The sequence below is a fragment of the Schistocerca gregaria genome, chromosome 1 (assembly GCF_023897955.1).
Source record: "Schistocerca gregaria isolate iqSchGreg1 chromosome 1, iqSchGreg1.2, whole genome shotgun sequence".
Classification (NCBI taxonomy): domain Eukaryota; kingdom Metazoa; phylum Arthropoda; class Insecta; order Orthoptera; family Acrididae; genus Schistocerca; species Schistocerca gregaria.
In genome coordinates, this window is record NC_064920.1 from 968964716 (window position 1) to 968989791 (window position 25076).

At 42.5% G+C, this 25076-nt stretch overlaps 1 protein-coding gene across 1 annotated transcript in view; it reads right to left on the reverse strand.

Annotated features, from left to right (window-relative positions):
- The window catches only part of LOC126310605 (uncharacterized), a 78447-nt gene that overhangs the window by 31228 nt on the left and 22143 nt on the right, over window positions 1-25076 (reverse strand). The window contains exons 2-3 of the mRNA XM_049992113.1: window positions 21993-22162; window positions 4447-4587 (exon numbers count right to left, since the gene is read on the reverse strand). Coding sequence (XP_049848070.1) covers window positions 4447-4587; window positions 21993-22162 — 311 coding nt within the window. The remainder of the gene's footprint in view (window positions 1-4446; window positions 4588-21992; window positions 22163-25076) is intronic.

A 25076-nucleotide genomic window follows, 5' to 3' on the forward strand; every position in this document is an offset into this window, starting at 1 on the left:
TTTGGTCTTCGTTGACTGGGCTAATGTTGCGCTCTTTGTTTGAGGATAGCCTTAATCCATTGAACATGAAAATCAGGCAGTATGGTGCTCTTCTGTGTATGGCTGTGTCCGGTACCTTTCGGACGACACAGCTTTTTAACAGTGTTAGTTGAACATTAATAGCGATACACAACAGAATGGATAGGATTACTGCTGAACAACAGGCACCACAAGTATTGGTTTACTGAATCCGGTGGAAGAGCGATTTGACTGCCCTATGCGGAGCTGTATCCGCAGCGACGGTAACCACATTAAAGTACTTTTGAGTTCATATGTAGGCATCTACGGGAAACTCGATTCTACTGTGATTGTGAAGTAATTTTCACAGAAACATCAGTAATTCGGCTGAAGTGCTGAATAAATCGTAATTACATTACTATTCTACAATGAGACACCACAGATTACGGATAATTCGAAGTATACATGTTTTCCTGGAAACTGCTATTTACTGTATTTAAAAATCGAGATAAATGTCACACGCGAAAATCCACTGCGTTACATACCCGTTACTTGCTGGAAACTGACAAATTCTTTTAAAAATCACACATAAAACACACTAGCTTTACTTTCGGGAAGTAATCGTTCAGTTTTTATGTTTCTGTTTTTCGTTCACGTTTTTTTCCTGACGACAGTTATCATTTTCCAGAGAGCCAAAACATCTGTCACTGTTTCTATGATTATGATCCTGAGAAAATTTTACTGCAGATTTGTGTTTTTTTTAATATGCCATAACTTCTAATTTATTTTAGAGCCTTAGAGCAACACATTTTCACTTAGCTGTCATCTTCCCAGCTCATGTAAATCGTCCGTAACTTCAGCAGCAACAGGAAATCCATTTTGGAAAAAGTGGTTCAAATGGCTCTTAGCACTATGGGACTTAACTTCTGAGGTCATCAGTCCTCTAGAACTTAGAACTACTTAAACCTAACTAACCTAATGACATCAAACACATCCATGCCTGGGGCAGGATTTGAACCTGTGACTGTAGCGGTCGCGCGGTTCCAGACTGTAGCGCCTAGAACCGCTCGGCCACCCTGGCCAGCCCATTTTAGAAGCTATAGTATTATTGAGACATGTTGACAGCTAAAAGAGTACGGTTAACAATGCATTTATGCTGGTTGTGGTGTGCGTACTGTAACAACTTCAGTACACACACCATCAGATTATTTGACTTGTCGCTCTAACGAAGTAGGCGAGTGTCAGCAATATGTCTCGTGGTCTTATCGTGGCGTGTTTATCTTCTGCCGTTAGGTCAGACGATAGAAATGCCACTTGCACGCTTAGAGTAGCAGATCGACGGTGACCAACTATAAACAGAGCTTGATTAATTTTCACACACATTTATTAAAATAATAACAAGCATAAAAATTACTTAACTTGGTTCTGGATGCTATTTACAATTGACAATCTGAAGTTCCTTTGGTATTGGTACGTTAATCTTATTCTCACATATATCTCTGATATTAGACAAAAGTGTCTATACATTTATCTTAATGGCTATGTACAGGAATATGGTAATCTTATTAGGTGCAGACTGAAACTTGACTATAGACTGGTACAGACAAATGTAGAACTCGAACAGACTGGTACAGACTAATGCAGACTGGTACAGACTGGTGCAGACCAATGCAGACTGGTACAGACTGGTGCAGACAAATGCAGACTGACTAATCAGAGGTCTGTACACTCGTTATAATACCTCGCGCGTTCATATATCACTGTGCGAGTGTGATCCACGAGGAGAAAAGGTTCTACGTTAGCAGCAATCTCACTGGCTGCATTACATATTAATATGCGGATCGAGGAAAGCAGAATTTGGTCCGTCTCGATGGTAGCGCCATCTCAGAGTGCAGAGACAGACGAGCGCCTGCGCTGTTGTGTTTAGCGGGGCGCGCTCTAAGTGGGAAAGTTGTGTACGCGCTGACTACTCGGAACTACGTACACAACACTGGTGAAGGTCTGCAGCTCGTGGTCTAGTGGGTAGCGTTGCTACCTCTGGATCATGGAGTCCCAGGTTCGATTCCTGGCCGGGTCGGGGATTTTCTATGTCCGGGGACTGGGTATTTGTGTTGTCCTCATCATTTCATCATCATCATCATTCGGGACAGTGACTAGATTGGATTGGGTAATAAATTGGACTGCGAAAAAATTGGGATTTTGTACAGGCGCTGTTGACCGCCCAGTTGAGCGTCCCACAAACCAAACATCACGATCCTGGTGAATTTTAACAATATGCTTTCAGTTCGTATCAAGACAGAGCAGGAGGAGAAATCGTGGTACAAGAAAATCTAAGTCAATTTCTTTTGCTGACGGCTTTAGTGAACTGGAAATTAAGAGCCTTTAGATCCTACGGAATGGGCTACTCAAATATAGAAAGGAAATCGATCATGGTCATGTTACAGGGGTAGAGTATACACATTTACCCCTCCCCCTTCTCCTCTCCACTTTTCCCTTCCGTTGTCTACAGAGTTCTCTATTGAAATTCTCGTCTTTCCTAGTAGCCACTGTCTTTTTAATTTCAATCATCTCCTCTTTCATTATCCTGTTCACTTCTTCTCATACCAAACAAGACTTCAAAAGTTAAAATAATCAGTATAATTATTAATGCCTCCATTATTTTATTATTATGATCAGTGTTATTACCTACTTATTATTAATAATGCAAAATGTTATTATTGAGTTTGGTATGTAATAACTACTTAATATCATTCCTAATCATCTATCATTTCACCATCATTATTAGCGTTATCATTATTATTATTGCCAATTATTGTTTTTATTTGTAATGAAAATAATAATAATAATTATTGCAATTTTTATGTAATATTTTTTGTAAGCGTTGTTCCTGATCAGATGTAAGTAACGCCTTAAGGCCCTAACCTGATCAGGCTAAACAAGCAATGAATTAAATAAAAACGAAATGGAAAACAATGGAACATGATATGCGACTTGGGCCAACTTTGTTTTTCAGCGATGATCACGAGTCACAAGTGTTCTAGTGTATTCTAAACAGAACTATACGGCCTTGATTTTTTTTTCCGAAGATCACTGAATTGTACAGGGATAATCTACGCCCTTATAATTGGGAGCTTGCTATATCATCCTTCGAGGAAAACTCTGTCCAGGGTGTTTCAATTAGTACATCAGTTGCGAAAGCATGCAACTTACTGTGCCAACTCACACAAAGCACGTTCTGGTGTCTCTCTTTAGCAAAGTATCTAACAGGCTGTGTAACATATATTTTGTTCATGGCGTCCTGAGCGACTTCTCTGTGTTGTGTGGGGAACGAAGAATGCAAGCTCTGCGCACCGATGCCCAGCGCACTGACATTTAACATTTGAGAGGAGAGTTGGGGTGGAAGGAAAGCAATCTGTAGCCTCCACACACAGAGCTGAAACTACACATGAGCTTACTGCTTCGGTACTTTATGGCACGACAATCGCTTTGTTACTCTTACTGATCGTACAGGTACAATATAAGGTAAAGTCCATAAAAAGCTACAAAAAGTCGGTACCCATAAATGGCCAAGAAGATATCTTACGTGAAACTCTCAAAGCTTTTTTTCAGTGTTTATAAACGTTCTACGTGTCCACACTTCATGACACAGCACATATCTAATCGATAGCCTAACTGTGCCCATGTCTGACCCAACAGGGGTGACGGTAAGAGCAGTTGTTGTGATAGGGTGTCACAAGTCTTCGAGGTAGAAGTGGAACATAAACTCTATGCTTGATATAACTTCACCAAAACAAAATCGCAAGGCGTTAGCATTTAAAAATCAGTCTCATTAAAAATGGGCTGAACAGTTACCTCCGGGGCTTAATTTCGGCCAGAATGTGCGGGAACGGCGTTCAGACACTTCCCAGGGAATTTTTTTGAACTCTATGGAACAAGCCAGCACCGGAGATTTAAAACAGCACACATGTATTAAATCCCAACGTAACTACAGTTCTACGCTGCAGCGGTACCATTGAACGTGACAGTGAGTGACCAATGTAATGCAATGGACAGGGGCGTCGGCCGAGGACCTGTGTCTGTATTTGTATGCGCCTATGCGTGTGTGACTGTGTGTTTACAGTATACCGAAGATAAGTTCACCGATCAGCTACAGTGCAACTGTTCGAGCGTTGCGGCTGTCTTCAGTTAAAAACATAACTTCACAGTCATGAAGACTACCCGCTACACCGAGTTTTATCGAGCAGTACTGGAGAGCAAAGCGACAGATGGTAGCATATGATGTTTATATTAAATCTTGTGGTTTAACTATAGTGATTATAAGAAATTTTGTTTCAAAACCATGAATTTCAGAACAGTAATTTGTGAAAAATGAATTCTCGTTATATGTGTTATCACAAGTTCTCAAAATCGAAACTTATGCTTTTTTCTTTGAAGTGAAGCGTTGGTTACCTCATCGGACGAGGCTGCCGGCAGGTGTGGTCGGCGGCGGAGCTGCTCCTCCAGGTCGAGCAGCGTGTCGCTGATGCGCTGGCTCATCTCCGCTTCCTGCACTTCAGGGTCGGAGATCCCGGCACCCAGCGACCACTTGCTCTGGATATCGCAAAAGTCTGGTTTAATCAGCTGCTGGTTCCTTGCACTACGGGCACGACAACAGAATGGGTGTAGAATTGGTCTACGCTTTACAAGTGTAAGTGGGTAACCTCTTTTGATGCTATTCAGTTGTCAGGACGAGCAGTACTGCAAAGGGCATTTGATTCTAAAGCATTATGTCAGGGTGAAAAACACTAAATAAATTACTTTATCTCTCTTAACAACATGTGAGCAGTGTGGGTTCTTCCTTAGCTCGGGTATGAGGTAGAATGAAACAGCATTTTTACGTAAGATAACTTTTATTGAAAGATTTGTAGAATGGTTTTCTTACTGGATTGTTCTGGCTGGGAGAGGGGCAGCTGAGTCGTTTGTGAAGCCTTCTGCTGTGTGAGCGGCGGTGTCTGATTACGCCTGGCGGTGTGTATCTCGTGTCGCCGTTTCCCCAAGTTGACTGGAGACACGCATTGTGAGGTGGCCCGTTTAATTATTGAGAACGAAGTCGTGAATCGGATGGTGATACCTTGGATGTGGCGTCCCAGCATTCCTCTTCTCTATGCAGCCGCGTGTGTCAGTGTTGTGCGTTGGCCAGCGGAGCGGCGCGGCGGGGGAAGGCTGCTGCTTGCTATTCCATTACAGCGGAAGACTTGGTGTACTTCTGTGTACGATGTAGTCTCTTCCTGCATGACGGTCTTCAGCACTAACTGAACTGTACTGGAACTGAACTCGAACCGAAACTGAACTGAAAACTACTGTCGGGCCCACTGCGTCTCCCGTATTTATTTACTTCAGTTCACTGGAGGTGAACGACTTCACGGCCATTGCCTCTTTTGTCACGTAGAAAAGCTTCTCGAAGAATCTTCTTAACGTCGGTCATTGGCTCTTGGAATGTAGGCGAGGGCCTTTGATCACATGCGACAACTGAGAAACACGTGAGCCGGTCGGGCGATGTCCTGACAGCTGAATCGACAGCTTCCGCTTATGTGGGGAGGGCGATGGCTTCTCCTGGACGTGCTTACTTGCAAGCGCCAGTCTTTGCCACTGCTGCTCTGCCCGTTGTTTGCCTTTGTGTAACTCTTATAAACTAAACTAAGTTTCTCATTTATTTTCAAATCTCTACCTCACTTCACATTGATTTCACTAATTTATTTATCTATCTTAAGTACCACTCAACACAAGGTCAATATATCAGATGTATTTTCCAAGTTCTTCTATGGCTACGAGTTGGTCATTTACATAGTTGTCCTTAAGTATACTTCTCCTTCGGTTCGATAAAAGAGCATAATTTCATGTTTAATATTTCAGAATTAATCTATCTATATTACTGAATAAAGACAAGTCGTTTCACATGGTTGCCAAAGATCTCGAAATGTTCTTGACGGATTTACTTCAAATTTTTGGACCATCCTCTAATAAACACTGATACAGACACAAACAACATAGTTCTTTAAACAACAATGTACAGGTCTTCTGTTAAAACCGAACATGAGAAAGAAAATGGTGCACTTTGCTGTGCTGCGAACATATGCAGTTTCGTTTCCTTTCCCGCAGTTTTAACTACTGAAAAATGATTCAAATGGCTCTAAGCACTATGGGACATAACATCTGAGGTCATGAGTCCCCGAGACTTCGAACTATTTAAATCTAACTAACCTAAGGACATCATAGACATCCATGCCCGAGGCAGGATTCGAACCTGTGACCGTAGCAGCAGCGCAGCTCCAGACTGAAGCACGTAGAACTGCTCGGCCACAGCGGGCGCCTTATAACCACTATAGTGGGCTATTTAAACCATTTGACAAAGAAATGGCTCTGAGCACTATGGGACTCAACTGCTGTGGTCTTCAATCCCATAGAACTTACAACTAGTTAAACCTAACTAACCTAAGGACATCACACACATCCATGCCCGAGGCAGGATTCGAACCTGCGACCGTAGCAGTCGCACGGTTCCGGACTGCGCGCCTAGAACCGCAAGACCACCGCGGCCGGCCCATTTGACAAATTGTTTCTCATACATCTATTTTATTTCCTTATACATAATTTTTATAAAATGTGTATACATAACTATGTTCTATTTTGTTTTCTTCTTTACAATCGGTTTTAACAGAAAACAAGAAAGTTATGTTTATGACTACTCGGTTTATGATTAGAATTCTACAATGGGATCTGAAGTGCCTGAAACTTTGTACTGCTAATCGTATGTCGATTAGAACTATGCAAAATGCTGTTATTGATGCTACTGTCCTCACAGACCCAGCAGCAGGCGTCCTCTTGGGTAAAATATTCTGGGGATCAAATAGTCCCCCATTCGGATCTCCGGCCGGGGACTAAGGAGGACGTCATTATCAGGAGAAACAAAACTGGGGTTCTACATATTGGAGCGTGGAATGTCTGGATGATTGACTAATCTGGCCTTGTAACATCAACCAAAGCAGCCTTGCTGTGCCGGAACTGCGAACGGCTGAAAGCAAGGGGAAACTACACACGTAATTTTTCCTGAGGGCATGTGCTTTACTGTATAGTTAAGTGAAGATGGCGTCCTCTCGGGTAAAGTATTCCAGGGGTAAAATAGTCCCCCATTCGGATCTCCAGCCGGGGACTAAGGAGGATGTCGTTATCAGGAGAAACAAAACTGGGGTTCTATGGATCGGAGCATGGAATGTCAGATCCCTTAACCTTTCAGGACGGTTAGAAAATTTTAAAAGGGAAATGGATAGGTTAAAGTTAGGTACAGTGGGACTTCGTGAGGCTGTAGGAACAAGACTGCCAGTCAGGTGAATACAGGGCTATAAATGCAAAATCAAATGTGGGTAATGCAGGAGTGGGTTTAATGATAAATTAAAAAATAGTAATTCGGATAAGCTACTACGAACAGCATAGCGAACGCATTATTGTAGCCAAAACAGACAAAAAGCACGCCTACCACAGTAGTACAAATTTACTTGCCAATTAGCTTCATAGGTAAGAAAGAGATTTAAGAATGTATGATCTGATAAAAGAAATTATTTAGATAGTTAAGGGAGACGGAAATTTAATAGTTGTGGGGGACTCGAATTCGATATTGTGAAAGGAAATTAGGAAATTAGTAGGTGGATATGGGCTTCAGGTAAGGAATCAAAGAGGAAGCCGCCTGGTAGAATTTTGGATAGAGCATAACTGAATCATAGCTAAACTTGGTTTAAGAATCATTAAAGAAGGCTGTGTACATGGAAGAGGCCTGGAGACATTGGAAGGTTTCAAATGGATTATATAATGGTAAGACAGAGATATAGGAACCAGGTTTTAAACTGTAAGACATTTCCAGGGGCAGATGTGGACTGTGACCACAATTTATTGGTTGTGAATTGTAGAATAAAACCGAAGGAACTGCTAACAGGTATGAATTTAAGGGGATGGGGCCTGGATAAACTGAAAGAACTAGAGGCTGTAGAGAGTTTCAAGGGAGCATAAGGGAACGATGGACAAGAACAGGGGAAAGAGATACAATAGAAGAAGAATGGGAAGCTTTGAGTGATGGCGGCAGAGAATTAAGTAGGTGAAAAGGCGATGGCTAGTAGAATTCCTGGGGTAACAGAAGAGATATTGGACTTAATTGATGAAAGGAGAAAATATAAAAATGCAGTTTATGAAGCAGGCGCAAAGGAGTACAAACGTCTCATAAATGAGATCTACAAGAAGTGCAAAATGGCTCAGCAGGGATGGCTAGAGGACAAATGTAAGAATGTAGAAGACTATATCATTAGGGGGTGAGAGAGATACTGCCTCGGCCCTGTGAGTAGACAGCCTTCCATTAGAACTACTGATAGCCTTGGGAAAGACATCCGTGACAAAACACTTCTGTCTGGAGAGCAAGATGTATGAGGCAGGCGAAATACCCACAGACTCCAAAAGAACATAATAATTCCAATTCCAAAGAAAACAGGTGTTGACAGGTGAGAAAATTACCGAACTACCAGTTTAATAATACACGACTGCAAAATACTAACACAAATTCTTCACAGACGAATGGAAAAACTGGTAGAACCCGACCTAGGGAAAGATCAGATTGGATTCCACAGAAATGTTGGAACACGCGAGGCAACACTGACCCTGCGACTTATCTTACAAGATAGGTTAAGGAAAGGCAAACCTACGTTTCTAGGACTTACAGAACAGTGTTTGGGAAGTGAGTGAGACAGGATTGTAGCCTATCCTCGATTTTATTCAATCTGTATATTGAGCTGGCAGTGAAAGAAACAAAAGAAAATTTTTGGATTAGGTATTAAAATCCATGGAGAAGAAATAGAAACTTTGAGGTTTGGCGACGACATTGTAATTCTGTCAGAGACCGCAAAGGACCTGGAATTCCAGTTGAACGGAATGAACAGTGTCTTGAAAGGAGGATGAACATCCAAAAAAAGCAAAACGAGGATAATGGAATGTAGTCGAATTAAATCAGATGGCGCTGAGGGAATTATATAGGTCGTAAGACACTTAAAGTAGTAGATGGGTTTTGCTGTTTGGGGAGCAAAATAACTGATGATTGTCGAAGTAGAGAGGACGTAAAATGTAGACTGGCAATGGCAAGGAAAGCATTTCTGAAGAAAAGAAATTTGTTAACATCGAGTATAGCTTTAAGTGTCAGGAAGTTCTTTCTGGAAGTATCTGTATGGAGTGTAGGCATTTATGGAAGTGAAAAATGGCTGATAAATAGTTTGGACAAGAAGAGAATAGAAGCCTTCGAGATGTGGTACTACAGAAGAATGCTGAAGATTAAATGGGTAGATTACGTAACTAGTGAGGAGGTACTAAATCGAATGGAGAGTAGAGGAGATTGTAGCACAACTTGACTTGAAGAAGGGATCGGTTGGTAGGACACATTCTGAGGCATCAAGGGATCACCGATTTATTATTGGAAGAAAGCAAGAAGGGTAAAAATCATAGAGGGAGACCAAGAGATGAATACACTAAGCAGATTTAGAAGGATGTAGGTTGTAGTAGTTATTCGGAGATGAAGGATAGAGCAGCATGGAGAGCTTCATCAAACCAGTCCCTGGACTGAAGACCACTATAACAACACATGTCTCAATCAAGGTTTATTTGGCAATAATAATAAACAAGGTTGAAGTTCAGACAGAATGGGAGGTGGAGATGGACAGAGATGTGGGGGAGTAAATAAATATAGAATGGGAGGAGGAGAGATGGGCAGAGATAGCAGGGAAGAGAAGATTAGAATGTATGCCCGATTCCCATACATATTTAGCAAGTGGCAAGCAATGCAGGGATGTATAAAGCAGCATGTATTTGTGTATGTACGTGTATGTGCAGGATCTCCACCTAAATCAATGGGTTAATTCAACCAAATTAGGCACATAAACAGCAAACTTTACGATCATCAGTATTTTGGAATTTATAAACATCTAGCACCAACAGGAGTGGAGACATGGGCAAAAACATTTTTTTCAGTAGTCTGCACTGCATGACAGGTGTATTGTGGGTGTAGTATCCCCCTCTTTTGCAGGGGCTGCAAATGCAAAAGGACATGGCTCGGCTAAGAATGAGATGGATAGAAAATTGGATGGATAAAAGCAGGGGCAGAAGGAGATGGATTGGGGAGAGAAGAAGGGATGGACCAAGAGAAGAGGAGGAAGAGATATGCGCAATAGGTGTGACAAGCACGTACGTGGGTCAAACTGCAGGGAAATTCCAGTACCTGCATATCTGCGAGAGCTAATCAATGTTTATAAAATAGAGAAAAATTGAAAATGAGCAATGGCCTTTTGCATGGTTCTTGACACCAGATGTTCATTTTATGCAGTTTGCTTCGCGATATTCGCTCAGAAACTGGTTGCGATGGACCTGCGGTCATTGACAGCAGCAATTTCTGTTGTACGTGAAACCTATAGCCATTGACAAGGCGTGATACTTGTCTTTAGTATGTGTCGGTTTAAACATTTCTGCGGCCACTGTTGTTAAGTAGCGTTACATGGCTGTGAGTCGCACACCATTGCTTGTAGGTACATGGACAGCCCACGTCGATACACTAACAAATCAAGCAACTTCATTCACGATATGTTGGCGAAACTTCGTTCACGCTATGTTGGCGAAAATGCATGTTTAAATCCGGACGGATGCATAAAACATCATCCGAAATTTTGCTAAACGCATTCTCCGAAAATTATTTCTAGAAGTTAGTTCACGAGCCCACGCTAATAGTAAACGGTTGTGAAAACACACTTGACCTCTTAGCAACAAATAATCCTGAACTAATAACAAGCATCAAAACGGATACAGTGGTTACTGATACAGGATTGTCGTAGCGAGATTGAATATTGTAACCCCAAAATCCTCCAAAAATAAACGAAAAAGATACCTATCCCAAAAAAAACAGATAAAAAATCAGTTGACGCCTTACTGAGAGACAGTCTCCAGTACTTCCAAATTAACGATGTAAATGTAGACCAGGCGTGGATTGAACTCAAAGACATAGTATCGGCAGTCATTGAGAGATTTATACCAAATAAATTAACGAACGACGGAGCTGATCCTCCGTGGTACACAAAACGGGTCAGAGCACTTTTGCAGAAACAACGAAAAAAACATGGCAAATATAACGGACGAAAATCTCCAAGATTGGCGATCTTTTACAGAAGCTCGAAATTTAGCGTGCACTTCAATGCGAGATGCTTGTAATAGTTTCCACAATGAAACTTTGTCTCAAAACCTGGCAGAAAATCCAAAGAGATTCTGGTCGTATGAGAAGTATGCCTTCTCTGCGCGATAGCAATGCAAATACTATCGACGACAGTGCTGCTAAAGAAGAATTACTAAACACAGCATTCCGAAATTCCTTCACCAAAGAAGGCGAAGTAAATATTTCAAGTATATTAAGGTAGAAATAAATATCCTCGGAGTAGTGAAGCAACTTAAATCACTTAATAAAAGCAAGGTCTTCCGGCCCAGACTGTACACCAATTAGGTTCCTTTCAGAGTATACCGATACAATAGCCCATAGTTAACAATCATTTACAACCATTCGCTCGATATAAGATCCATACCCAAATACTGGAAACTTGCGCAGGTCACACCAATATCAAAGAGAGGTAGTAGGAGTAATCCACTAAATTACAGGCCCATATCACATTAACGTCGATAAGCAACAGGATTTTCGAACATATATAGTATTCGAACATTATGAATTAGTTCGAAGAAAACGGTCTATTCTCACACAATCAACACGGATTTAGAAAGCATCGTTCTTGTGAAATACAACTAACTCTTCACTCGCATGAAGCGCTCAGTGCTGCCGATAAGAGATTTCAAATTGATTCCGTATTTCTAGATTTCCAGAATGCTTCTGCCATTGTACCTCGCAAGCTGTTAGTAATCAAATTACGTGCTTCTGGAATATCGTCTCAGTTATGCGAATGGATTTCATGATGTCCTCTCAGAGAAGTGACAAATATATCCAGAGCCCGCTCCAGCTACTGCCAGGTCTGGGTGCTGACGAATCCTCTCCATTAGGCTCGGTCCTCCCACCACATTTCTTCCTCCACTTGCTGCCAGGTCACACCTCTCCTTTCCACATATATTATCACTCCCATTTCCACCTAGTTCTTGGGCGCCCTCTAGGTCTTTTTCCATCCATCTTTAGTTATTCCATAAGTTTTGGGAGTCTCTGCCCACACATCCTCTTAACTAATCTCTTTTTTTTAATTTATTCTCTCATACTTTCTTGTTTAAGGTCCTTTCTGATATCTATGTTCCTTACTCTGTCCATTCTTGTTTTTGCCTTAACTGCTCTGAGAAATTTCAGCCGGCCGCGGTAGCCGATCGGTTTTAGGCGCTTCAGTCCGGAACCACGCAGCTGCTACAGTCGCAGGTTCGAGTCCTGCTTCGGGCATGTATGTGTGTGATGTCCCTAGGTTAGTTAGGTTTAAGTAGTTCTAAGTTCTAGGCGACTGATGACCTCAGAAGTTAAGTCCCATAGTGCTCAGAGCCATTTAGAAATTTCATTTCCCCTGCTTGCAGTCTGCTCCAGTCCCTTTCTGACATTGTCCATGTTTCTCCTCCATAGGTGACAGTAGGGAAGTAATAACTCCCATACATAATGAGTTTTGCTTTTTATGGAACTTCCTCATTCCAAATCGGGTGTTTTATTGTTTGGTAGAAACTGCCTCCCTTCTGTAACCTCCTATTAATTTCGTTGGTTATTCTTCCATCACTAGATATTTCACTCCTTAAGTAAGTGAAATTGTCTACCACTTTGAGGGGTTCTCCATTCAAAGTAATATTTCTGTTGATCCCCTTGTCTCTTCCAAATACCATTACTTCACTCTTATCTTTATTTATTTTTAATCCATACCTTTTCATTATTTCCTTCCAAACATCGAGTTGTACCTGTACATCTACCTCTTTATCGCCCCATATTACCATATCATCTGCAAAAATCATCTTTTTGTCTTTTTCTTTTACTATATATTTTACTGCCTTATTCATTCCCTCCATTAAAACATTAAAAAGTTCAGGAGATAGAATACTTCCTTGCTTAAGTCCGTGTCTTATTTCGAAGTACTCAGAGTTCCCCAATGATGTTCTAATTCTACAAATGTATCGTTCGTACATTGTCTTTATTACATTAATGTATCCATCTTCTACATCTATTTTCTTCATTTCTTCCCAGTGTTTCCCTGTTAATTGAGTCATATGCTTTTTCTATGTCTATAAAAACCATTATCACTCTTTTGTTGTACTCCCAACTTTTCTCCATCAGTTGACGAATAGAAAATATCAGGTCGATGTTGCTTCTTCCTTTCCTAAACCCATGCTGTTCTTCACTGAGCTCCTTTTCTATCTTTTCACTTATTAGATTTAGTAAAATTCTATCAAAAATCTTGGCTGTATGACTCATAACGGTTATTCCTCTGTAGTTTCTACAAAGTTATTTATTGCCTTTTTTGAAGATGGGAGCAATGTCTCCTCTTCTCTAATCGTCAGGTATTGTACTATTTCTCCACACACTTTATAGTACTCTATACAGCCACTGCATTCCCACTGGACCTACTGCTCTTATCATGTCCACTGATACTTCATCAGGTCCTGGGGCTTTCCCCCATTCATCTTCTTCACAGCTATTTCCATTTCTTCCAGTGTAATTTGTCCTAATTCTGCTTCCCAACTTCTCTCAATTTCTCCATTAATTGTTGTTTTCTCGTGTACCTGCTCCTCAGCGTTTAACAGTTCCTTAAAATGTTCTTTACAAAGATCTTTTATATTCCCTGGGTTTTCATTCACAGTACCATCCTCTGTTTCCATTTTTACTGGAACTTCAGAAGCCTTCCTTTTATTTTTCATCATTTTATAGAACATTTTCTTATTTGTCTTCACATCTTCTTCAAGTTTTCTTGCAAACTCTTCCCATGCCTTTTGCTTTGCTGTTTCCACTATTTCTTTGCACGTGTTCTTTTCCTCTATATATATTTTAGGGTCCTCATCATTTTTAGTTTTCCACCACATTCTCCATGCTCCATTTGTTCTTCTAACTGCTTGGATTGTCGTATCATCCGACTAACTTGTCTGTCTTACTCTTTCCTTTCCAGATGTTCTACCACATACTTTTTGTGCTGCTTCGACAAAAGTGTCTTTGAATAAACTCCATTCTTTTTCTACATCGTAGTAAGCTTCTTTTGGAAATTTTTGTGTGATTGAATCTCTATACTTTACAGCACTTTCACTCTCCTTCAGGTCCCAATCCCGTATCCTCATCACTTTCTTCTGTTTTCTATTTTTCACACACTGGTTCATTTTCCATTGTCCCACCAGTAATCTATGGTCTCCATCTGCACTCACAATTGGAATTACCTTCAGATTTGTTACTTTCTCTCCCCATTCCCTATCTACTAGAATATAATCAATTACACTCTTGGTTCTTCCATCCCAACTGCATCTGGTGATAACATGACTTTCTCTCTTCATAAACCAGATGGTTGCTATTTTCATTCCATTCCTCTGGCGTAAGTCCAGAAGTCTTTCCCCTTCCTCATTTCTGCCTCCATATCCAAAACATCCCAACACTTGCTCAAATCTCTTTCTGTCTTTGCCTACCTGTGCATTAAAATCTTCCATCACTATATTAGCACTCTCTATATGGTTCTCTAACTCAATTTCAAACTCAATCTTCTCTTCTTCGCTACATCCCACTTGAGGTGCATAAGTATGGATAACTTTTAGTGTTTCTTTTTGGAATCTCAGGTTTAGGATTATGATCCTGTCTGATATATATCTCACACTTTCAATACAGCTTTGTACATTCTTATTCACCATCACTGCCACACCATTTCTTCCAAACCTGTTATTCAGTACAATTTTCCTCCCACTCTCAAATTCTTCTCACTTTTTCCCTTCCACTTCGTTTCGCTTAATCCCAAAATATCTAACTTTCTCCTTGTTAGTACATCTGTCATTTCTTCCATTTTTCCATTGAGGGTTAATATATTAAGGGTGCCAATATTTAGGTTACTTTTTGTCTATTAGGTTTCATCTTCTTGTACTGATAAATCCATAGTAAACGACGAAAAGTCATGGAGCAAAACAGAAGTGGTTTCTGACATTGCCCAAGGTAGTGTTATAAGCCCTTTGCTGTTCCTTATCTATATAAACAATTTAGGAGACAATCTAATCAGCCGTCTTAGGTTTTTTGCAGATAATGCTGTCGTTTATCGACTAGTAAAGTCATCAGAGGATCAAAACATATTGCAAACCGATGTAGAAAAGAAATCTGTATGGTACAAAAATTGGCAATTGACCCTAAATAACGAAAAGTGTCAGGTCATCCACATGAGCGCTAAAAGGAACCCGTTAAACTTCGGTTACACGATAAATCAGCAAATTTAAAGGCCTTAAATTCAACTAAATGCCTAGGAATTATAATTACGAACAACTTAAATTGGAAGGAACCCACAGAAAACGTTGTGGGGAAAGCTAAGCAAATACTACATTTTATTGGCAGGACGATTAAAAAATTAACAGATTTACTTAAGAAACTGCCTACACTACGCTTGTCCGTTCTCTTTTAGAATACTGCTGCGCGGTGTGGGACCTTTACCAGATAGGACTGACGGAGTACACCGAGAAAGTTCAAAGAAGGGCAGCATGTTGTGTATTATCGAGAAACAGGGGGGAGAATGTATCTGAAATGATACAGGATTTCGGGTGGACATCATTAAAACAAAGGTTTTTTTGCTGCGGTATAGTCTTCCCACGAATGTCCATCACTAATTTTCTCCTCCGAAAGCGAAATATTTTGTTAACATCGACCGACACAGAGAGAAACGATCATCATAATAAAAGAAGAGAAATCAGCGCACCGTACAAGATTGGAATAACAGAGAATTATTGTGAAGATGGTTCGATGAATCCTCTACCAGGCACTTTAATGTGATTTGTAGAGTGTCCATGTAGATGTAGATATGGTCACTGGTGCGTCCAAACACGGTAGCTCCCTTCTGCCACTCTATTGTCTCCAGGATGATCCATCCGACTCCGCTGATTCCATACAACCACCTGGTATATACACACTCCACTTATGTCAGCGGTGGAGTGTCACATCACCACCTGTTACCAGTTCTACAGCATTTACAGCGATGAATAACGACCAGTATGGTGTATCGAGTCACTGAGTAATATTTTATTCCGTGAGTTTATTTTGCATATATATCGTGAAGTAGCCACAATGACCACCATTGCCCGGTATGTTTAGTATCTGTCGCACAAAGTCACTGCCCTGGGCCTTGTTGACACTCATAGTGAATGCAAGTCGTATGAGAAATTGCAGTCGTTTTAATTCTAAGGTCATGTTTGAATCACTGCATGTCAATGGAATGCGACGAATGAATACGTCTTCACCTGTGTGAAAGGATGATTACTTGCGCCATCTTCTGTTACATTTTGCGGAAAGTACCTTTTTGTGTCTTTGGAGAATGAGTCTTCTCTTGCTTCGGCTCAGTTTTTACTATTTCAAGTAGGGCTGTGTTTGAGAATGGCTCGAACTGTTCGAACAGTTTACGTCACAGTTCGGGAAATCTCAGGTTCTGTTCGAGCTTTTGATTGTGCGATCTAGTGACTTTTGTTGGTACTATATCCACGACTTGCCTTAGCGTTTGTGGCTTTTAATACTATGAGAAACTGTGAAACACGAACTGAGAAATCTTCTAGGGCAACACTCAGATTTAATAAAGGCAGCTAATCAATAAATAAGAGTTTGCACTCAAGAGTTTGTCAAATTCTCCAGCTTTCGCACATCCCACGATTAAGTGAAGTCTGATGGTACTATCTACAATTCGGATATTGCCGATGTTATTTATTCTCACGATAGGAATTACAATCAGTTCACCACGATATATTTCGTTGGTTAAACATTTAATTTTTCACTAAATTTCTTCATGTTTCATTTGAATCTGGAAATCTGAAGTAAATCCGTCAAATTTTTTTGAGACATTTGGCCATAACTTTTTGAGATTTTGAGTAATAACCGTTCATGAAATCTTGTGTATACAGTCATCTCCCTCTTCTCTTGAAGGTAAAATTTACAAAATTTTATCAAGATCGAAATAAAACTATAAATTTGTATGAATTAGAAAGAAACAAACGGACAGTCTTTTCTATATGTATATATAGATGGATGTTCTGGTTTCCATTATTTATTAGGATAGCGGAAAATCATAATTGGAAGAATAATCTGGTAATACACTATGGACAAAACGTTATGGCCACTGTCTATCGCAAGGATGAATGTGTTCTGGTGCTGTTGCGGGCGCGTGACGAGCTAAGAAAAGTGTAGAAGCGAAGCACAGAGGAATAGGGATTATTCTAGCGACGATATGGGCTGCAGATTGGAAAATCCTCTGACGTAAGTGATTATGGCAAAGGGCAAATTGTTCTGGCTCTACATCTCGGAAATGGCATCCCGGGAATGGCGAAGCTTGTCACCTGTTTTCATACTATTGTGTGAGCATCTATCGAATATGGCTGAAGGATGGTGACAACTTGTTGGACAACCATGCCACATTATAGAACGAAGAAGATTGGAGGTATGATGCCCACGATGTAAAGTAGATAAAGGGCAGCCTGTGGCAGACGGGACGACAGAGTACAATGCTGTAGCAGGCACAAGTGTTTTGGAGCATGCTGTTCAGTGCACATATAGAACCAGGCTCTCCGAAACCGACGACCGCCATGTCTCCCCATGTCAATCCAATGTAATTGTCTATTATGACTGCAGTGGGCATGGAATCACAGAGTTCGAACAGTGGATCAAAGTAAATGCTTCACCTGATCTTTTCACACTAGTCAGACCATCTGGTCTGGATAACTATTGTCCACCAGTCCTGCTCAAACATGGCTACGCCACAGACGGAGGACGTTTGAGGCTGCATGATAAGGACAGTCACCTGGGCTTCCGTGGGACTTGTGAATACACTGTGTGAATACAATGTGATATCTGTGGACTACGTGAATAACTGTGCAGACCACGTGCAACCTTTCATGCCTGCATCCCTTCATGCTCGATATGTTCTCTGATGGTGATAGCATCTTCCAAGCAGGATAACTGTACATGTCACAAGTCACAAGGCTAGACTCATGCTACTGTATTTTTTGAGGGCCATGACAATGATATATTGGTCATTGATCGTGACTGGACCAAATATTTCACGAAATAAACGTCAAATAAAAAAAAAACTACGAAGTATGAAACTCGTCACTACAAAGTATGAAACTCGTCTAGCTTGAAGGTGAAACCAGATGGCGCTATGGTTGGCCCACTAGATGGCGCTCCCATAGGTCAAACGGGTATCAACTGTGCTTTTTTAAAATACGAACCCCCATTTTTTATTACATATTCGTGTAATACGTAAAGAATATGAATGTTTTTTGTTGGACCACTTTTTTCGCTTTGTGACAGATGGCGCTGTAATAGTCACAAACATATGGCTCAAAATTTTAGACGAACAATTGGTAACAGGTAGGTTTTTTAAATTTAAATATAGAACGTAAGTACGTTTTAACATTTTATTTCGGTTGTTCCGATGTGATACATGTACCTTTATGAACTTACCATTTATGAGAACACATGCTGTTACAGCGTGATTACCTGTAAATACCACATTAATGCAATAAATGCTCAAAATGATGTCCGTCAACCTCAACGCATTTGGCAATACGTGTAACGACATTCCTCTCAACAGGGAGTAGTTCGCCTTCCGTAATGTTTGCGCATGCATTGACAATGCGCTGCGCATGTTGTCAGGTTTTGTCGGTGGATCACGATAGCAAATATCCTTCAACTTGCCCCACAGAAAGAAATCCGGGGACGTCAGATCCGGAGAAAGTGCGGGCCATGGTATGGTGCTTCGACGACCAATCCACCTGTCTTGAAATATGCTATTCAATACCTCTTCAACCGCACGCGAGCTATGTGCCGGACATCTACCATGTTGGAAATACATCGCCATGCTGTCATGCAGTGAAACATCTTGTAGTAACATCGGTTGAACATTACGTAGGAAATCAGCATACATTGCACCATTTAGATTGCCATCAATAAAATTGGGGCCAATTATCCTTCCTCATATAATGCCGCACCATAGATTAACCCACCAAGGTCGCTGATGTTCCACTTGTCGTAGCCATCGTGGATTTTCCGTTGCCCAATAGTGCATATTATGTCAGTTTACGTTACTGATGTTGGTGAATGACGCTTCGTCGCTAAACATAACACGTGCAAAAAATCTGTCATCGTCCCCTAATTTCTCTTGTGCCCAGTGGCAGAACTGTACACGACGTTCAAAGTCGTCGCCATGCAATTACTGGTGCATAGAAATATGGCACAGGTGCAATCGATGTTGATGTAGCATTCTCAACACCGACGTTTTTGAGATTCCCAATTCTCGCGCAATTTGTCTGCTACTGATGTGCGGATTAGCGGTGTCAGCAGCTAAAATACCTACTTGGGCATCATCATTTGTTGCAGGTCGTGGTTGACGTTTCACTTGTGGCTGAACATTTCCTGTTTCCTTAAATAACATAACTGTCCAGCGAACGGTCTGGGCACTTGGATGATGTCGTCCAGAATACCGAGCAGCATACACAGCACACGCCCGTTGGGCATTTTGATCACAATAGCCATACATCAACACGATATCGACCTTTTCCGAAACTGGTAAACGGTCCATTTTAACACAGGTAACGTATCACGAAGTAAATATCGTCCGGACTGGCGGGATGTTACGTGATAACACGTACTTATACGTTTGTGACTATTACTGCGCCATCTGTCAGAAAGTGAAAAAAGTGGTCCAACTGAAACATTTATGTCTTTACGTATTACACGAATATGTAATAAAAATGGGGGTTCCTTTTTTAAAAAATGCACTTGATATCCATTTGACCTATGGCAGCGGCGTCTAGCGGGCCAACCATAGCGCCATCTGGTTTCCCCCTTCAAGCTCGACGAGTTTCGTTCTTTGTAGTTTTTTTGTTTGATGCTTATTTCGTGGGATATTTGGCCCGGCCACTATCAATAGACCACCCTGCATATATATATTGTAGTGTCACGGAATAGTAAAGAGTTGGAAACGTGGAATACTGTCAAAGTTTCGTTGCCTATTCCGAGAGCCAGAAGCAGTAGGTTAGGCAAGAGCTAAGAGGATTGCACATATATCGGAATGTGTCATCTCGCAGGGGCAATGGCCTGGTTACACACAACAGGCGAGAGAGAATTGCTTAGCATGCGGGTTTGTGTTAGACGGAGACTTTCGTAGATTGCAAGACAGAGGTACAGCGTCAGCTGTACTGCATTTCACAACTTCGCATAAGTCTGTCACAACAACACGTTACTCTGTCGCAAGTACAGCTAAGGGGCGAGTACGACAGATGAATCAGCAGTATAAGTGGAACGAATGCGGTCATTACAATCGAGCTTGACGTCAGGACGTCGCTCGTGCTTCCTTTAAATACGCCTGCTTTGGTAGCAACAAGGCACTCGCAGTTAGACTTGCAGTTAGATGTGTACTGGGTCGCTGCGTAGCGCTCAGCTCGGTGATCGACATGTTAATCTTTATTAAGGAGATGTGGCAGCAAGGGCGGTCCATCCAGCAGCAGACGTGAGGGGACAGTACCAGCTCTGGTTCTCTATGCTGCCGCTGTGAATCATCAACCCAGGATTAGCAGGCATCGTGGCAGACTCGCTCGCCGCCAATGCTGACCACATCAGGAGCCGACGTCAAGTAGATAGTGTCGGAAGTTCCATGCGGCTTTTTGCGGATGATGCTGTAGTATACTGAGAAGTTGTAGCATTAGAAAATTGTAGCGAAATGCAGGAAGATCTGAAGCGGATAGGCACTTGGTGCAGGGAGTGGAAACTGACCCTTAACGTAGACAAATGTAATGTGTTGCGAATACATAGAAAGAAGGATCCTTTATTGTATGATTATATGATAGCGGGACAAACAACGGTAGCATTTACTTCTGTAAAATATCTGGGAGTATGCGTACGGAACGATTTGAAGTGGAATGATCATATAAAATTAATTGTTGGTAAGGCGGGTACCAGGTTGAGATTCATTGGGAGAGTCCTTAGAAAATGTAGTCCATCAACAAAGGAGGTGACTTACAAAACATTTTCTGAGGTGACTTACAAAACACTCGTTCGACCTATACTTAAGTATTGCTCATCAGTGTGGGATCCGTATCAGGTCGGGTTGACGGAAGAGATAGAGAAGATCCAAAGAAGAGTGGCGCGTTTCGTCACAGGGTTATTTGGTAACCGGGATACCGTTACGGAGATGTTTAGCAAACTCAAGTGGCAGAATCTGCAAGAGAGGCGCTCTGCTTCGCGATGTAGCTTGCTCGCCAGGTTTCGAGAAGGTGCGTTTCTGGGTGAGGTATCGAATATATTGCTTCCCCCTACTTATACCTCCCGAGGAGAACACGAATGTAAAATTAGAGAGATTCGAGCGCGCACGGAGGCTTTCAGACAGTCGTTCTTCCTGCGAACCATACGCGACTGGAACAGAAATGGGAGGTAATGACAGTGTGCCCTCCGCCACACACCGTTGGGTAGCTTGCGGAGTATAAATGTAAATGAATGTAGATGTAGATGTATATTGTGCGGGGCCTAGGCCCTGTGCATCCGCCGTCACAACCGGGTGAGCCGACGACGCTGGGGAACTGCAGCCCGTTCCGCCTGTCCACCGCGGAAATAGTGTGTGTATGGCGTGAACAGGTGAACAGCAATGGTTCTAGAGCAGTCCCTTGGGGTGTGGCCGAAGCAACAGTGGCTTTCAGAGTGTGTGTGTGTGTGTGTGCATGTAGATACAGGATTTGAAGTTGGTAGTCGTTTTAAGTGGTGGTGGAGGTGAGCAGCCTACCTCCTGGTGCGGCAGCAGCGGCTCCTGCGACGCGCCCTTGGCACGCAGCTCTCGCACGCGGGCGTGTGGCAGCGACGGCGGCCCGGCGGAGCGCAGGGCGGCCGCGTCCAGGCCGCGGGCGCGCAGGGCCTGCAGCCGCGTCAGCCACGGCCGCGGGTCGCCCCTCGTGACTGCACCAACACCGACAATAAGGCGCTGTTATCCTCACTTATCGTCCCTGTCCCACCACCAAACTGTTGGGCAGGAATATCTATGGAGTGCGCATCGTGCACTGCGCGTGGTCGCCAAAGTCGTGCTGGCATTGGCGCGCTATTTGTTTATAGTGTACGCAGAATACAGTGGCCGGTAGATGTGCAGAAAGCAGGGCACGCGTGGGGAGAGCTTCAATGGTGGGGGCTGCGGGCAGGCGCTGTAGGGGAAATGCCGAGCGCTGGAGGGGAAGTGCCGTTCATCAGTCCCCTAGAACTCAGAACTACTTAAACCTAACTAACCTGAGGACATCGCACACATCTATGACCGAGGGAGGATTCGAACCTGCGACTGTAACGGTCGCGCGGTTCGAGACTGAAGGGCCTAGAACCGCTCGGCCACAATGGCCAGCTGCATACATTCACATTTTCTATAAATAATAACTGGTGGCCCTCCAACGCCCACACTTGCAAGGTGGCCATTCAAAAAGATCTATTGTTACCTCTGCTTTGGTTAGTACTCTAGTACCTCCTGCCGCAGAAGTCGAACACGCACCAGAACAAATGGACGTGGCCAGCCCATAGAGGGCTCCACGTCCGCGGCGGCTCTTCCGCACAGCGGCTCTCGTGCAGTGAGGGCGCCACCGCTAAGCCAAGTGCAGACAGCGGCCAATAGCCGCCCCCTCCGGTTTCGTACATAGGGACCCGCTCTGCCCTAGTCCACTCCGCTGCTTCCCCAGCTGCTGCTTCCCCAGCTGCCCCATGCTCTCCCCTCCTTTTCCATCCTCTCTGACCTTTCCCTCGGCAGGTCCCACCTGGTAGTGTGTGCTCCGAGTGGGTTTTAAGTGTGTTGTTTCGGAGTGTTTTTAATACTGTGGCCAACTTTTAACCTGTGCATGCACATTCAGTGTCTTCTCTGTGTTTTAAGAATCGCCAAATGTGTTTTTTAACTTTCTGGTAACTTTTTTTAACTGTCCACCGTGAACGTCTACATGTCAATGTATTTTTACCTCCATTTTCTCCGCTTACTCTGTTTTATGTTCCCCTTTTTTATTGCCTTATATGTAACATTTTATTCTTGTTTTAGTTGTCGTGTCACTCGGCTCAAGAGCGGCGGATTGTGCCTCTGACAGCCCTACCCTGCCCATATGGGGCAGGGGAATGAAATCACAATTTAAAAGAAACCTAGTCCAGTCAGTCTGGTACTCACTCTGGATCGCGTCTCTATCTCGGCAGTACTGCGTTCTGGTCATTGCTCGTTGTTGACATTTGCCTGGCTCTGGTTCCGAGTGGATTTACTGTTGGTGTTTGGTGTTGTGGTTTCTACAAGCCTCTGTTGTTTATCTCTTCCTTGTTTTGTCGGTCGTTGTTGGTTGTCGTTGGTCTGTTGTCCGACTCGTCCTGGTGTTTACCCAGTGGTGCATGCCCCACCGCCGGCGTCTTGGCCGCCTAGCGGCTCCGATCCGCAGCCCAAGGCGTTCCCGCGGTTGATTTTGGTTACTACAAGGCAGCGAATTATTTTCGTCTTGCTTGTTAACAATTTGTAACTGTCAGAGAAGCGCCACAAGTGGAGAGTTTTGAGTAAAACCTACACATTTCTGTGGTTGCCACATTAAAACTTGCTTCTTTTGCCAAAACACGTCGGAGTTTACACAGTCTCACCTCACTGACGTGTTGTAGAGATGCAGCTGCAAAAATATTCTGGAAAAGTGGTTTATTAAGTTTATTAAGTGCGGAACTGAGGAAAAGTAAGGTTTTTGGCCTTGTGAAAAAGCATATTCTCGCCATAAAATAAGCATGTAATGTCTTCACTTATGTTGTTCCAAAACCCACAGCAATTCTTGTTTCACCAGCTATCGCCAGCCCTTATAGATTGCATTCTTTCATCGAAAAAGTCTGTAGTTACTGGAATAACATGGCAAATTACTCTCCTCTTTGTGTGCTGTAATTTGTCGATATTTCTTCTTGGTATCTCAAATGTGTGTGAAATCTTATGGGACTTAACAGCTTAGGTCATCAGTCCCTAAGCTGACACACTACTTAACCTAAATTATCCTAAGGACATACACACACAACCATGCCCGAGGGAGGACTCGAACCTCCGCTAGGACCGGCCGCACAGTCCATGACTGAAGCGCCTGAGACAGCTCGACTAATACCGCGCGGTAAATGGTTTATGAAATATGAGGGATGTTGTGATGTTGTGCATATTTCATTCTGGCTTTAACGTTGGCGCTGCGCGATCGCAAATGAGTGCACTAAGACAGAACAGTTTTCTCAAGATTGGTGACAAAGAAACCTTCTCCCAAGTCTAAAGAAAAATTCAGTGTGTTGGCTAAATTTCATACAGTGCAATGTGCTATCCAATATGCATCAAACGCAAAATCATAGCGACCTCTACTTTTTACTGTAAACTATTTAGAATTTCGTGCAGTGTCTTACTTCCACGTAAATATCACAATAACTATGGCCATTAACGAAATTATGGTCACGTCATCATGAATCTGACCAAGTTATAAGAAAGCAAAAATGAATTTTCTTTTACTGAAGAGTTTCTGTAAAATCGTTTGAGAAAGAATTCAGGGCATGCATGCATCTCGATTCTGTCATCGCCAAACGGCCAAAAGGGTTCAGATACTGTTGACCTCCTCTTCCAAAGAAACGAATAAACTCGCCCAGGGGTTTGGTCGAAAATTGGTCCCTGCGCATCGGCCACCATATCCTGCATGGGCTAGACGTATTGCACTGGGAGCAAAATTTTATTATTACCGTTTTCCCCCCTTTTTACACATTCATATTTCGGTAACAGCTATGGTGAATAATTAAAGACCTTATTGTAATCCAGCCTACGGCCTTGCCACAGTGGTAACACCGATTCCCGTCAGATCACCGAAGT